Source organism: Nuphar pumila, chromosome 13, assembly GCF_984573655.1.
Source record: "Nuphar pumila chromosome 13, dmNupPumi1.hap1.1, whole genome shotgun sequence".
Classification (NCBI taxonomy): Eukaryota; Viridiplantae; Streptophyta; class Magnoliopsida; order Nymphaeales; family Nymphaeaceae; genus Nuphar; species Nuphar pumila.
This window is the reverse complement of record NC_143261.1, coordinates 169,613-186,042: the sequence shown is the minus strand read 5'-3', so window position 1 is coordinate 186,042 and position 16,430 is coordinate 169,613. Positions and strand designations below refer to the sequence as shown.

At 41.3% G+C, this 16,430-nt stretch overlaps 1 protein-coding gene across 1 annotated transcript; it reads right to left on the bottom strand.

Annotated features, from left to right (window-relative positions):
* Positions 1–10,260: 10,260 nt before the first annotated feature.
* Positions 10,261–10,716, bottom strand: LOC149817424 (uncharacterized). Its single transcript, XM_089985360.1, has one exon. The coding sequence runs from the start codon at positions 10,714–10,716 to the stop codon at positions 10,261–10,263; it is 456 nt and encodes a 151-aa protein (XP_089841486.1).
* Positions 10,717–16,430: the final 5,714 nt, after the last annotated feature.

Here is a 16,430-nt window from a genome sequence, read left to right as displayed (position 1 = left end):
GCAACAGATACGAAAAGAAAGGGCATACAAGACCAAGAGCTGGGGTACAGTCAATGAGTTGGATCACGAGCTTCAGATACAGAGAGGAATTCGTAGGTTGCAAGGAACCCGTCTGATACAAACAGTGTCTTCAAAAGCGAACCAAAAAATAAAATCCTTAGAAGATATGGTCTATAGTCTCAATACCAAGATGAGGTATATGAATACGGATCAGAGGGAATACTCTCTAGTAGATTTTCTGCCTGAAGGGTATGATGATGAGGACGATACTCCCCTAAGTTCTTAAAGTTCAGTGGAAAAGAAGATCCAAGAACTCAAATGACCTTATTTATGAGAAGTGCAACCAAATATTGAAATAACGATACAAGGCTAATCAATTGGTTTCCTAAGACTTTGGAGGGAGAGGCATTAGAATGGTTTGTTATCCTGAACCTTCAAAGTATCAGGAAATTTAAGTAAATTATCAACCTCTTTATGAATCATTTCAGATTCAATCTGGAGGCCCTTCCCACTATCAGCCAGTTATATGACTTGAAACAAAAGAAAGATGAGGGGGCCTATATGTTTATCAATAGATAGCGGACCATGGCGAACAGAATGAAAAAACCAATCTTGGATTCTCATGCACTTATCATAATAATTGATAATTTCTCCCAGCCCTTGAGGAGCCTAATTAGCATGGCTTAGGTAGAAACATATGTCGATCTCAAAAAGAAGGCCACCGCCTTCATGGTAGGCATAAAAATGAGAGTATATGACAGGTTTCTGAAACATAACAAGGATGATAATATCTATAAGAAATCATACTTGTCAAAGGACCAAGTTAATGCTATTCAAGACTCAGGTCAGGCACCCTAGAAGCAAGGTATCCAGGGCCACAATGCATAAGAATGCTCCCAACAAGCAGAATCCTAAGGGAAACGAATATGGTGGAAACCCAAAGTGGACCAGAGACCAAAAGTTTTCCAGGTTCAAACAAGCCCGATCATCGATTTTAGATATATTACTGCAAGATGGTCTAGTAAATTTGCCTGAAGTGTCAGATCCATTGCAAATGAAAGGAAAAGATCCGTCCAAGAACTGTGTAATAATGAAAGTGGCAAGCTCTTAATAGATGAAGAATCACAAAACCAATGTAATAATGATCAGTGCATTTTCCAAGAATCGTTCCCTAACCATAATGTAGAAGAGGAGGTCCAAGCCTTTGAACTGAAGGAAAACAAGCCCACAGAAAAGGCTATCGAACAAGGGCCACCCACAAATACTTAAGTCTTCCTCCTCAAGTCTCTGTATACAATGTCCATCCTCTTCAGTTGCCTATAATCCCCAAGTGTGTTACCAAGTGTGTTACTTAGCCTGAAGGATTGGTGGCCCCCATCTCTCAAGTCATGACCCAGATGCCAGTCACCTTCTCAGAGGATGATCTGCCTAAGCCTGTGACGTCCCATACAAAAGCCTTGTACATAACTGTCCCAATCAATGGGATATTAGTTACCAACAATTTGGTGGACAGAGGTGGTGGAATGAATATTTGCCCAACCATCACGACCAAAAGACTGGATATTTCAAGAGCAGAACTGAGAAACATGTAATCCAGATCAACGGGTATGATGGCAATGCCACCACTACAATGGGGACTATAATACTGGACATGATGATAGGTCTCATTGTCCAAATGACACTCTTGTATGTGATGGATGTACCACCCTCATATAACTTATTGTTGGGAAAGTTGTGGATTCATGACCTTAAAGTTGTCTCCTTCACATTTTACAAGTGTAAAGATACCGTGGCAAGACCAAATTATGGTGGTGTATGCGAATGACCCGACTATCAAGACTGTACAACTCATGTTGTCCAAATCAGAAAAGCAGACTGACATGCTGACTGATTGGATGAAGGAATAAGAGACCTCATCCTCCAATGCGATTGTGAATGTGCCCTCATCCAGCTTGAGCCAAGTGATAGTGACAGATCTCTCTAAAAGGTCTAAAGTCTACTGGCTCTGAGGAATGATAGATGACTCTCATCTCAAAGACCACCCCCAATACTAGCAGGTGGCAAAATACATTAATGGGTGGAGAATGACCCTGTAAATGAGATATGAACCTTTTAAGGGACTGGGAAAGAATCACCAAGGCATATAAGAGCCTTTCATAGTAGTACCCAAGGTTCACAAGCTTGACTTTAAGAACCTCAGAGGAAAGAAGGACCAAGGACCAGAAAGAGCTCACTTGGACCTTGAAAGAACATTTCACGAGGGCAACTACTATTTTCAGTTCTGTGGAGAATCATTACAACAAATGATATATGATTAGCTCTCTCTTTGAGTGAAGTAAATAACTTTTGAAAAACTAAAAAACTCCAAAAAATGAAAAAACCCAAAAATAAAATAAAATAAAATAAAATAAAATCCAAAAAATCAAAATATTGCAAAAAAACCTGAAAAAATGAAAAAATCCAAGAAAATTCAAAAAAGTTTTTTCCCTTGGGTCTCAGCTATCATCTTCATTTCCAGAACATACTATTCCTGATGACAAGATCAAGGAAGCTTTCATCAAACCTCTTATTTTTTGTTTTCTCAAACCCGTCTAATGATGCCTTTTCATCAAACTCATGTGGGGACAAATCAGAGTACGAATCCAACTATGAGGATAAGGGTGAGGACATCACTGAGTTACCCAATTTTAAACCCCTCTTTGAAAGGCAGGATAACCCTTCTCCCTTAGCCAGAAATGATAACCTTGAGGTAAACCTAGGAACTCCTAAGAAGCCCAAGATGATCAAAATAGGGAACTATTTGATCGAATAAGAAAAGAATGAGATGATACAATTCCTAAGGCAACATACTGATGTGTTCGCCTGAACCTTTAAAAACATGCCAGGGTTAGACTCTGACCTAGTAGAACATCGTCTCATTGTACATCATGATGTGAAACTCGTCAAGCAAAAATTGAGAAAAATTGATCAGAGGGTAGAGCTGCAAGTCAAGCAAATCCCAAAGGATATGCTCAAGGTAGGATTCATCCGACCCATTGACTACTCAGAATGGTTAATGAACATAGTTGTTGTCATGAAAGCTAAGGAAAATGTTAAGGTGTGTATAGATTTTAGAGACCTAAACCGAGTCGCTCCCAAGGATGACTTCCCATTGCCCAATATCGACCTCATAGTTGATAGCACGACAAGCTATGAAATGTTCTCCTTTATGGATGAATATTCTGGATATTACCAGATCAAACTAGCCACAACAGATCAACCCAAGATAGCAATCACCACTCCTTGGGGCACTTTCTGTCATGCCCTTTAGATTAAAAAATGTTGGGCAACATACCAAAGGGCTATGATTGTCATTTGCCTGGAGGTATACGTTGATGACATCTTGGTGAAATCCAAAATCCGAAAAAGTCATTTTGAGTCATTAGCCAGGGTTTTTTAGCGTCTTTGAAAGTACAAACGTAGGATGAATCCCCAAGAGTGTCTTTGGAGTCAAGTCAGGTAAACTCTTAGGATTCATTGTTAGTAAGAGAGGTATAAAAGTCGACCCATCAAAGGTTAAAGTCATCATTGACATGCCTCCCTCATATAACCTCATACAACTTACGAGTCTTCAAGGAAATGTTTAAGTCATTAGAAGGTTCATATCAAACTTAGCCACCTATTGCGAACCCTTCAACAAACTCCTTAAGAAAGACGTTGAGTTTGACTGGAAACAAGAGTGTCAAGAGTCCTTTGACCGACTGAAGTAGTACCTTCTCAACCTTCTTATCCTTAAACCCCCCATCATAGGCAAACCTCTATTAAATCTCTCCATAGGAGAAGCCGCTTTTGGATGTTTGCTGGGCCAATATGAGGATGATGAAAAGATAGAATATGTCATTTATTATCTGAGTAAAACTTTATTGGACTATGAAAAGAGATATATCAGATTAGAGAAAACATGCTTAGCTTTGGTTTGGATAGTTCAAAAACTTTGACACTATATACTAGCATGTGAGATAAAGGTAATTTTCAGACTTTATCTGATTAGATATATATTTGATAAACCAATGCTCACGTGGAAAATTGCTAAATGACAAGTCCTCTTGATAAAATTTGATTTAAGACACATATCTTAAAAATTCATAAAAGGGCAGGCAATAACAGACCACTTAGCTGACCTACCTTTAGAGGAAAAGATAGGGTGTCTGACAATTTTCTAGATGCAAATATCCTTTCTTTAGAAAAAAAATCACAATCTTGAAAGTTGTTCTTTGATGGGTCTAGAAATGCCCAAGGAGCAGGTATCAGATTTGTGTTATTCCCCCCAAGAAAATTGAAATACCATATTCCCTCAAGTTATAATTTTCGTTCACCAACAACATGGTGGAATATGAAGCTTTAGTTCAAGGGATGCATGTGTTGATAAAACTTAGAGTTAAGGAGGTAGATATCATAGGAGATTCCTATTGGTCATCAACCAAGTTAACAAGGTGTGACAAACCAAGCAAGAGAGGTTAATCCCGTACAACACTCTGACACTTAGTCTATCCAAAAATTTTGATAGGTATACCTTCTTTCGCTCAGGTAGGGAAGATAATCAGTTTGCCGATAATTTAGCTAGTTTAGCCTCCAATATCCCAACCTGGTCAACCCACATTTGAAACCGAATAGAATCCCATAGGATAGATCAACTTGACAGATTTCGAAGAAGGAGAATCTTGGTACTATGATATCAAGAACTTTCTTGAGAAGGGTGAGTATCCTAAGAACATAAGTCCCATAGACAAGAAAGCCCTTAAGAGTCTAGCGTCCTGGTTTGTCATCATAGGAGGGGTCCTATACAAAAGTGGGTTCACCCAAGAGCTCATGAGGTGCGTCGATAGAGAAGAAATCCAACAAATTCTTAGTGTCATAAGGGTATATGTGGAGGACACATCAGTGTTCACAGAATGGCTAAAAGAATTTTGCATGCCAGGTATTATTGGTTATCCATCACGTTAAAAGGTGTGAAGCATGTCAGTGTCACAAACGGATAATTCACGCACGCTCATCAGCATTGCATTACGTAGTCTCATCATGATCATTTTCCATGTGGGCCTAGGAGTCCAACGGTTAGCACGACCTTCCACTTTGGTGAAGACGACGCCCAGCTGGAAGAAGTCCATGTGGACAACATTATGAAGTCAGGTATACTGACAATTTACTAGCCACATCAGTTGCCAAACGACAGAGGTGTACAAGGCAGCTTCCTAAGGAAGCTACTAGAGCCTCTAAGAAAAGTCAACAAGTCAAAGGGGCCAGCTTCTTTAGGAAGCCAACCAAAGTCTATAAATAGGTTAGAGGGGTTCATTTGTAGGCATCTAAGAATTTGAGAAATAAGAATCGTCTCGTAAGGGATAATGCCTCTTTTAAGTATTGCCCTCACGTTGCGAAGCAGGTTATATGTTCTGCCCAGGAACACGCATGTGCGTGTTCTCGGGTCTGAATGAGCGCCACGTATGTAAGCACGTGGGGCTCATTTCCCGTGTGTATCAGCATCACTTAACATCAGAGTCTGGTGTGTTTACAAAGACTTAAGTACCCTTTCCTGCCATTAGCATCATAAAACGATGTTTCGAGTAAAGGACAAAAATGTTCTTCCGCCAGAAAGGGTTAAAATCATCATCGTTTTCGCCCTAAGGAGTAAACTCCTTTGCAACATATCGCCTTAAACGTTCTGGATCACCCTTTGGCGATGCATCATCTGCTGTAACATGAGCTTCGATTGACGACACACCCTTTGTCATCGTCTGCTGTCGTCGGAGCACCGTTTGTTGCCGTCTGCTATCGTCGGAGCACCCTTTATTATCGTTTGCTGCTGCGCAGAGTACCATTTACCGTCGCCATCGTCTATTATCCTTAGAGCACCCTTTGTCGTCGTCTGTTCGTGAGAAATAGTTGAACTACCAAAAAAATTAGCATTCTGTCTATTGTTCATCATGATACGAGGGTACAAACGTCGAACTGAGTAGATAGAGAATAACAATTTACATCAGAGATAATGATGACAACGTCAAACTGAGTAGAGTAGCGATTTATAATATAAATCAGATAAGAAAGTAACGATTTCCAGTAGAAATCAAATAAGAGAGTAGCGATTTACAGTAGAAATCAAATCAGAGAGTAGCGATTTACGGTAGAAATCAGATAAGAGAGTAGCGATTTAAAGTAGAAATCAAATCAGAGAGTAACAATTTATAATAGAAATCAGATTAGAGAGTAGCTATTTACAGTAGAAATCAAATCAGAGAGTAATGATTTATAGTAGAAATCAGATCAAAGAGTAGCGATTTACAGTATAAATCAGTTTTTTACTGTAAATCGTTATTCTTTGATTTGATTTTTACTGTAAATCGCTACTCTCTGATCTGATTTCTACTGTAAATCGCTACTTTTTTATTTGATTTATACTGTAAATCGCTACTCTCTTATCTGATTTCTACTGTAAATCGCTACTCTCTTATCTGATTTTTACTATAAATCGCTACTCTTTGATTTGATTTCTACTGTAAATCGTTATTCTCTGATTTGATTTCTATTGTAAATCACTTTTTTCAATAGAGAGAGAATAAAAAAACCCACGGCCGCTCAGAGAGAAATCTTATTGCTCTTTTCAACAGTTACAAGAGAGAAAGAAAAGAAAATAAAGAATTTATACAAGGCAAGGCCGACAACCCTAAACCTAAACAAGTTGGGTCTGATCTATAAGAAACCAAGTATCAAACATAAGGAAAAAAAAATTCTTTCGGGAGACACTGCCCCCCACGACCCCCGCCCGTTGACCGCGCAGTGGGACCCGCGCCGGGGGGAGCCCTCGGACCCCCCTTCCTGCAAGGGCAAAAGCTTTGAATCAGGCTCCACAACTCATCAGGCAGGAACAAGAAGGCAACCATGTGTTGTAACACAAGCTAAAAACAAAGGCGAAACGTGCAAATCTATTTACGGGGAGCGAGAGAACATTTTCATTCAACGCATATCTATCTTATCGAAGGACATTTCCGTCAAAAGCATATCTATCTTTTTTATATGTTATTTTATTATAAAGTCACCGTGGGCAATATTGGCATATGAATTATCTCGGGTCCCAAGATATTCCTCCGTACATACTGGAACACGTGAATTTGTGTTTCGGGGAGAACACACCACCCTCTCCTCAAGTTGTGAGGATTTGTCTTTTGTGTCTTTTTTCATTTACTTTTGTCTTTTCTTCTTGTCGTATATTCATTTTCTTCTCCTCTCCATTTCCTATTTTACCTAGTTCTCAATTCATTCTGCAGAACAATTCTTGCGTTGATTTGGAGCTTCATTCACGCTGGAGAAGGTTGATCTTACCTCTGACCGTTCATAAGCTTAATTTGACCGGTGGAATTGTCGCCTGATCGATTACAACAATCTAAAATCTGTAGCTACAAACACACAGTTCATATTTTCAATTTTGACCGTCTGATCGTCAAGGCATGTTCTGGTTGAGCATCCAGACAGAGGATTATTGATCTGAAATTAGTGAACCTCAATCTGCAACCTACTGAACCTCCAGAATGTTCAGGCCAACATCTGAGATAACTATATCGAGTGTCTCATCTAGATTCAGACAGTTTCTTGTTGATTGAACGTCCTGTTCAACGTTCGCAGCCTGTGATGCTGTAACAGTGGTTGTGAAGCATTATATAGTGAACATAGAGACTCACGCCTGCGTGCCGAGTGTCTCCGCTACAGTTAATTTCTTGTTTCTGTTTTCTGCCAATGTGCGCATTGTGTCATCAGAGTTGCCGTAGCCAGTTGTGCGGCTTTGTTGTGGCATACCTGCAGCGTGTGATCCTGTGTGTGCGTTGCGAATTGAGAATACCAACATCTGGTGCCCTATATTGCACTCTCTCAAGAAATTGGATAAACCTTGGTATTCTCCTCCCCAGTCAGATTGGAGAGATTTGATTTTCCAACCAAGAACGTTTTTAACGTGTTTTGAAAGACTTACGATCATCATGTCCGACTTTTGCTTCAACATGTAAATCTAGGTGTGCTTTGAAAATGCATCCACAAATGAAATGCAAAATCTAAAACCATTGATATTGCCGACCGAGGTCTGCCCCCCACATATTTGAATGAATTAAGTCTAAGGGGCTGGTCACAGGTCTGGAACTATGATCAAATGAAAGATTGTGACTTTTGCCGTTTTCGCATGCCACAGACATTACTTTCTAAATCATTTTAACCATAAAGCAAACCATACTCGTCTCTGATGCCACTGGCTTGTTGAAGAACGTTCTCCTAGATGTACCTCTTTTTTGTTTGTCTCACGACTTAATTGGAAGCTTGTACAGTTCACCTTCACTCGACCCTTGAACTAGCACCTTCCCCGAGTGAGGACCCTTCACAGAACAATGAAATGGGTGAAATTCAAGCATGACATCGTTATCCTTCGTGAATTTATGAACAGAGCAGTTTCCGTGTGATTTCAGGTTCATGCAAGATATCTTTACGCAGAAACTTTGAATCAAAACGATAAAACCGAGAGGAATCAATGTGTTCGATAGACAGACTTGTGTCGTTTCCAACTTTGACTGCATATGGACCTTGGTAGTTGGTGTGAGTTGACAAATTGTTTAAATCGTTCATGACGTGTTTTGCCCAGGAGTCCGGGTACCAGTTGTCATCTGCAAATTGATGATGGTGTTGTGAGGTATGCTTGAGGTGAAATCTGCTTGTCCTGGAATTAGTGTGATATATTGTAGCATTGCCTGGTCGAATGACTAGGTTTATCACAGATCTGACACGTCACTTGAGGCTTGAAGTTATTTTGCTGTTGTTATTCTCTACCAGCAAATCGTCCACCACCAGTTCCTCTTTGCTTGTTATTATAGGCCCCTTGGTTGAATCGATTTCGATTTTCAGATCTATAATTCGATCCATTGTGGTGGTGTTTTGCAGCAAGGTTCACGCCATAATTTATACTCACAATCATTCTCTTAGAGTCCATCAATTAAACTTTTTGAGTAATGGTCCATGTAACTCACTGAGTCACCGAGTCAGAATGAGTAGCTATAGATGTCATAAATGACTGGTATTCATTCAGGAGGCCCTTGGGGATCTGCAGGATTAGATCCTCCTCCGAAACAAGCCTTGACGCAATGGCCACTGATGGGCAAGAGATTTTGCCCTGAAAGTATTCATCAATGGATCTAATTCCCTTTTTTAGGTCTTGAAATCGACTCTTGAGTTGCATGATTCTCGAACGCAAATGGGCAGCATATGTGTTCTCCCCCGAAGACGCACTGAATGCCACAATGAGTGTTCGGAGTCCGAACGAGCACCACATATTTAAGTACATGGGGCTCGTATTCCCGTGTGTGTCGGGATCACTTAGCATTGGAGTTCGGTGCGGTTGCAAAGACTTAAGTACCCTTTCTTGTTATTCTTGCCATGAAACAACGGTTCAAGAAAATGACAAAATTATTCTTCATTTAGAAAGTCGAGGATGATGTTGACTCTTCAAAGTCTAAACAACGAAACGAACCTGAAGCGCTTTTTCTTTCTTTTCCGTTTGAACTTTTTGTTGTCATCTTCTTCTTCTTCTTCATGAAACATTGTAAAACCCTCGCTCTCTCTCTAGAGAAGAAATTAAGGGAGGCAAAGAGGCGGCGATCTAATGGTGATCGTCATCCTCTTTCTGCTATCAGTGGCTGGAATGCTGCCCTCATTCAGCAGGCAACCGACAGCGGTGGCTCCTCCGCCGCCTTCGAGGGACACCTACAACTGAATCTTCTTCCAGTATACCTACAATAGAGTCTTTCAAAGTACAATCTGTCTACCCCTACATTGGCAATACTTTCGATCAGAGCTATGCCTTCCAGGCCACCCTGACGCTGCTCAACACGAGCATCGGGAATGGCACGTTCTTCTCTGGCTTCCCCATCACGAACCTCAAGACTGCCATCGGTAGGGGTGGCAATTTTTGACACGACCTGCCAACCCGACCCGCCAACCCACTTCTTAGGCGGGTTCGGGTTTGGCTTAAACGGGTTCGTGTCGTAAACGGGTTGACCTGCCTAACCCGTTCATTAAACGGGTCGGGTTCGTGTTAGGGGTATGCCAACCCGCCAACCTGTCTGGCCCATTTAATAAACAGGTTAGGCGGGCGGGTCAACCCATTTACCCAAACCCAACCCTCCAACCCACCTGCCAACCCTTTTACCCATTTACCTTTGAGTCTTTTTTTCTTTTGAATACTTGATTAGGGATTTAGGGTTTCTCTTGAAGAACGGAGGCTAATCCGACGATGATCTTGCCTTCCTTGTGGGCACTCTTCGGCTTGATTGCCGGCGGCGTCCACTCCGTCACCACCACCCACATCTGACCACCACCACCGGTGGTGTCCTTTCCCTGGCCGAGATTGTCGCTAAAGCGCAACTCGAACTCGTCAAAAAATCTGGTGGTAGAGAGGCTGGAGGGTTTCACGACGATGGTGGTGGCGGCCTTCTTCTCCTCTTCGCCCTGGCTCGGCTTCGTTCGCTTGTAGGGGGAGAGCCATTTGGCACGCATGTACTTGAGCTTCCACCATGGTGGGAAGTGGAGCCCCTTCCTCTTCAGCGACTGCTTCGCAGTCTTGAAGACGATGGCGACGATCTGGTGGAGCCGGTCAGCTTTCTCGACGAAGATGGACGATAGGGACTGGAGCACTGTCCGGTAGTGGCTCATCAACCCGTTTACCCATTTACCCAAACCCGACCCGACCTGCCAACTCGCCAACCCGCCTGCCAACCCGTTTACTCAACCCGACCTGTTTGTTAAACGGGTTAACCGTGTTGTGTCGGGTTACTTGTTTAATAAATGGGTCGGGTTCTTGTTTGCCACAGCCGACCCGTTTGATAAACGGGACGGGTTCATGTTGAGGTATGCTGACCCGCCAACCCGACTCGATTGCCACCCCTAGCCATCGGGATGGCTAGCGACTACAACTTGATCACGGCGAAGATCGTGCTCAAGGGGGCGGTGTTCAACATCGTGATTTATAATTTAAACAGTAGTGATTTACGAAAATCGCGTAGCAAAAAAATAAATAAATGGCAAATCGCTATGCGATTTTCGTAAATCGCTATATCGAGTAGTGATTTACGAAAATCGCGTAGCAAAAAAAATGACAAATCGCTAAATTGAGTAACAATTTACGAAAATCACATAGCGAAAAAAAATGAAAAATCGCTAAATTGAGTAGCGATTTACGAAAATCGTGTAACAAAAAAAATTGTGGGAAAAAGTGTTACGAAAACCTCGAGCAAGAAACAACCGAAGGAAACATATGAGCGTCACGATCAAACAAAACACTTTATTGCTCTTTTTCGACAGTTACAAGAGGAAAAGAAAAGAAAGAATTTATACAAGGCCCCAAAAAAAATTTGTTATGAGGGGAACTGCCCGCCAGAGACACCCTCCCCCCCTCCTGCCGCCAAGGATGACCCCCCTAGACCCGTGCAGGGGAGAGCCCCCGGACCCTTTCCTGTAAGGACAAAAACTTTGAATTAGACTCTGCAACTCATCAAGTTGAATCTTGTTACAGTCAGTGTGCAACTCAGTCGGTGCTTGATGGAGCAGTGTAGGATCGTCTGTTGGATGTGCACAGAGGTAGAAAAAGAAGAGAGAAAGAGGGTTGATATCCATGACCTTCTTCAGAGGGGATTCCTTTCTCGAATAATTCTGCAGTGCAGGGACTGGGTCTTAAATAACCATCTTCGGGGTACTTAAGTCTTTGCAACCGCTCTTTTTCTAGAATCGTCATTTTTATGGCACCAATGGAGGAAAGGGTACTTAAGTCTTTGCAACTGCACTGAACTCTTATGCTAACAAACATGGGGATACGAGTTGCACATGCTTACATACATGGCGCTCATTGGGACCCCCAAACACGCGATGTAGCTAACTATCATCTTCGAGGGGGGGGGGGGGCATATAACCTGCTTCGGCTTAAGTGTGTTTCACACATCATAAAAAGAATTTAGCCCCACTTTTTGACTGTATGGATTCAAACAACGAAGGAATTATCCAACTTAATAAAAGTTGGTCATGCCATTTTCAAATGACATAGTCAGGATTCAACTCTTGATCATTATCTTTAAACATGGGGGGACACTGTTTGGAACTGTCAAAATATTCAAAGAGATCATAAGTGTTGAGAATCGCTAGGAATTTGGATTCCCACAACAAAAAAATTCTCTGTTGTTAGTTTGACTGAGAAGAAATGATGCAGTGTGTTGGGTTGAAGAGGTGAGAAAGATTAGTGTCTTGTTTGAATTCGATGATGCTGATGAGGTAGACAACTCTCATACCATATAAGATATCAAGAATAAGCATGCATAAACAGAGAGCATGAACAAAAGCACAGGAACACATAAAACACAGTATACATGGTTCGATGAATGCACCGACGTCCACAGCTTAGTTCTCTCCTCTCTAAGATCACTTGTGAGAGAGATTATACGATATTGATAGTGATCTCTCTACAATTAAATTTCATTGAGATTCTCCTAAATTCGTGGCACACATTTTGGCATTCATGTTATCATACTTAGCTATCATCTTGCTATCATGCTCGACTGAGATTTTACATGAGTCTTGATCTTTATCTTTTAGAGATTTTTTTACAGAAAATGGCCGTGCTGTCTTATAAATTGAGGTGTTCTCACAAAAACCCACAAATATGCCAAAATTCATCGCATGTCCAAAAAAATTGATTCAAAATATGTGGGAAAACCTTCGAATATAACTAAAATTACCGAGAAGATTCAAAATATATTTGTACAGAATTTCTAGCGTTCACACAAATATGTTGCAAACATTTTAATATGGTTAAAATCACCTAGATTTACAACATATTTGTGTGAACTTCTTCACATTCACACAAATTTAGTGTGAACCTCCAAATATAGTTAAAATTACCATGTTACAAACCTTTGACTATAGTTAAAATCACCGAGGAGATTCACAACATATTTGAGTGAACTTCTTCAGTTCACAAAAATATGGTGTGAACCTTGTTTGCAAACTTTCGAATAAGATTAAAGTGAGTAAGAAGATTTAAATTAGTTGAAAAAACTATATAAGTATTTATATGAGTATGAAATCACATGACTATAAAATGTTAAGATATTTTGTGTGAATGTCGAAAGGTCCATGTAAATATCAGGTGAATATTCTTAATTTGATTTTAATTTTTTAGAAGTTTGTAAGATATTTATGGAGCACACAAATATCATGCAAAACTTATTTTATTGATTATATTTGTTCATAGGTTCTAAAGATATTTGCGCGAAGGTCAATAGATCACGTAAATATCATGCAAATATCTTTGATTTTAACTATATTTGAAGGTTCCCAACATATTTGGGTGAAGGTCAATAGGTTTAATAAATATGTTGTGAAGGATAAAATAATCGTAAAAAGTAGAAATCAATTATTTTGAACATTCAAAGGATTTTGACTTTTGCAAGAATTCATTTTTATGAGACGGTACAATAATTTTCCGTTATTCACTGATATCAGTAGAACCATATTCTCCAACATTTTCTTTAAAATGACCACTTTGGGAAGAAAGTGCTTTCTCATGAGAGAGGTATGAACTCATTTTGATAGTTGTTTTTTTGGAATTTATCATGTGGGTCCTACCACAAAGAGGGCCTGTTTGTTTCATTACCATGAAAAAGAAAGGTCGGGAATTGGCACAATTAAAAAAAAAAAACCTACAAACTAAGCCTTATCGCGAAGGGATGAAAAAACTTTGCACATGAATCAAATTCTCTCATTAGCTCGATTAGAGATGTGCTTGTATCTATAGTTTTGAGCTCTATTGAAGTTGGACATCGGAAGATTATCAGAGGATTTGGAATTTATGTGGCTTTTTATTGTGTCAAATTTCATTGTATGTACGGATTTTCAGTCACCGATTCTTTCGATATCTTGGAAGAGCACCGAGTATTACAACGTTTACTTAGGTTATCAACTATATCTTGATTACAAGAATATGTTAAGATTGAGTGTACAGAGGATATGCAAGATATGATGAGATTTGATTGAGAAATAAAGAGAAATAAATGTTTGGGCCGGGCCGGATCTGCTTCACATTGCCCATTGGGACAATGGGCTGGGCCATAGGTAAAGGGATATGTCCAATAGCAGGCCGGGCGGGGCGGCCCGATGCCCACCCCTAGTGAAACAACCTCCACCTGCATTTGTGAATTTCGCACTTGCATCTGCAAAGGTCGGTAAACAAAGACAGCCTAATGAGCATAGAGCCGTAACTACGAGAAGGCATTAAGGGCACGTTTAGAAGCAAGAAGAATGTAGGGAAATTGATGTAAAATGAAAAATCTGTATGAATTTTTAGACCCTCCCAAACGAGAGACTTTTCCACTGAGTTTTTCTAAAAATACACTTTTTGATAGGAATCGTTCTTCCATAAGGGGCCATGAAAAAATGCTTATTACCAAGAGAAAATTTATTTTTACACTCTCCACCACTAGCCTTTCACATCTCACTACCATCACCACCACCCATCACCATCACGGCAACCTTCCTCTCATTTTTTCACATTTTCCCACTCTGTTTTCTCATGCTATGGAAAACTTCTCATATAAAAACTCGTAAACAAAACTTTCTTTTCTTATGAAAGTTTTTCTCTCTTCCAAACGTGCCCAGAACTGAAGTAGCAGTAGAAAGAAGAATCAAAACGATCACAAGCTGGTTGTGACGTTTGAAAGGCCTCGTCTGATTGTTTAGGAGAGAGGAAGGAAATGGACGGCACGTAGTTAATCGTACATTTTACGCATCTTTCAACAGCTGATTTCTACGTATGACAATTGACAGGCACCCGGCAGGGACCACTAAGTACTTGATCACATGATCAAGTTACATAAAACAATTGCCAAGTAAACCCAATTAATATAAAAGCTCTGGACACATGTCAGTGCATAGGCGCCTTTCAAAAAAACATGTCAGTGCATTAGAAAAGCAAAAAAAAAAAGGAAAAAAGGTAAACACAAGAAATGCAGGAGAGCGGCCTCGCTATCATGAGTTATGTGAACAAGTATCCTTTTCATTTAGCAGAATTATTAGATTAGAAGTAGCAAGAAGAAAGGTAATGCAAGCGCATTCATTGCTCAAGGTACAACTACGGGACTGAATGATGGACGGGTAACGGGGACCCATGGGCACAACAGGTTTCAGAAGAGAGGACGAGTTGCATGTGACGCTCAATTAGGGTGGGCCCCACCGCGCATCGCCCTCCTGAGTCCGCGGTGTACACACAGAGCCAGAAGATGAATATTGTAAAAGGTACGGGCCTTCCGCCCCTGATTCCTCCTCCTCCTCCACCTCCGGCAGGGGGGCAGCCGGCCAACCAACCGGTCAGAGAGAGCGCGTTGTAATAAGAAAAGAAAATCTCAGAGTTGAGGCTTTAAGGGAAAGAGAGGGAGTCCAAGAATAATGAATGAAAGAAAGGAAGGGGGAAAGGAAAACAATAAGAGATGCATAAATAATGCACCCTTCTCGTCTTCATGGTCTGAACATTCTACCTGCTTTACATATGATGGATGACGACGATGACGACGCTTCCTCATGTTCCAGTTTTACGACCGTCTTTTTCTTATCTTTCTTGGAGCGGATGGCCTCGGCCTCCTCTTCCTTGGTACGCATCAGGACCTTGTCCTCCATTATTACATCTAGTGCCGGTTCCCACAACCTTTTGGGATGACACACGACCTTCTCTCGAACAAACAGGGAGGAGGATGGTGACGAGCACGATTTTCGTATGGCGATGATGATACCCGAGCTCTCGTCGGGAGAGATCTTGGAGGAAGGCTGTTGCAAAGAAGCCAATGCGGTCTTGATATGCCGCTTCAGTTCCGACTTGGACGACGTGCCATCGGTACTCGAATCCGTCGTCGAGTAATCACCACCACGCATCATCATCATCCTGCTATTTGCTTGCTGCATCTGCAAGAAGCAGGAGCAAGCCGGCGGCGTAGGTGGAGCGTCCAGTGGGGAGGAGGAGGGGAAGAGGCGAGGAAGGGGGAGAAGCACGTAGGTGTTGCCTGCCTCCAGCTGGGTCTCTAGAGGCAGCATGGAACCATGCTTGGTAGTGGCATGGGCGACGAAGTGGTGGGGATAGAGCAACAGCAGATTCGACACCTTGAGGGGTAACAGCATCTGCCAAACCTGTCCGTTGGGTTGGATCACATCCACCGTCTGCCTCCCGCATTGTATCATCCGCAGGCCCATTACAGTGTTCTATCTTCTCTCTCCGGGCCAGAAAACCAGAACAATAGAAAAACGAGAAGGAACGGTGGATACCCACAATCTATGCGATACAAAGGAAACGACCCTTGCACCGAGATTTAATGCAACACATGATTTGGCAGAAA

Bases quoted from the DNA above. Each gene is read 5' to 3' on its own strand.
- LOC149817424 (XM_089985360.1), bottom strand. From the start codon at position 10,716: ATGAGCCACTACCGGACAGTGCTCCAGTCCCTATCGTCCATCTTCGTC.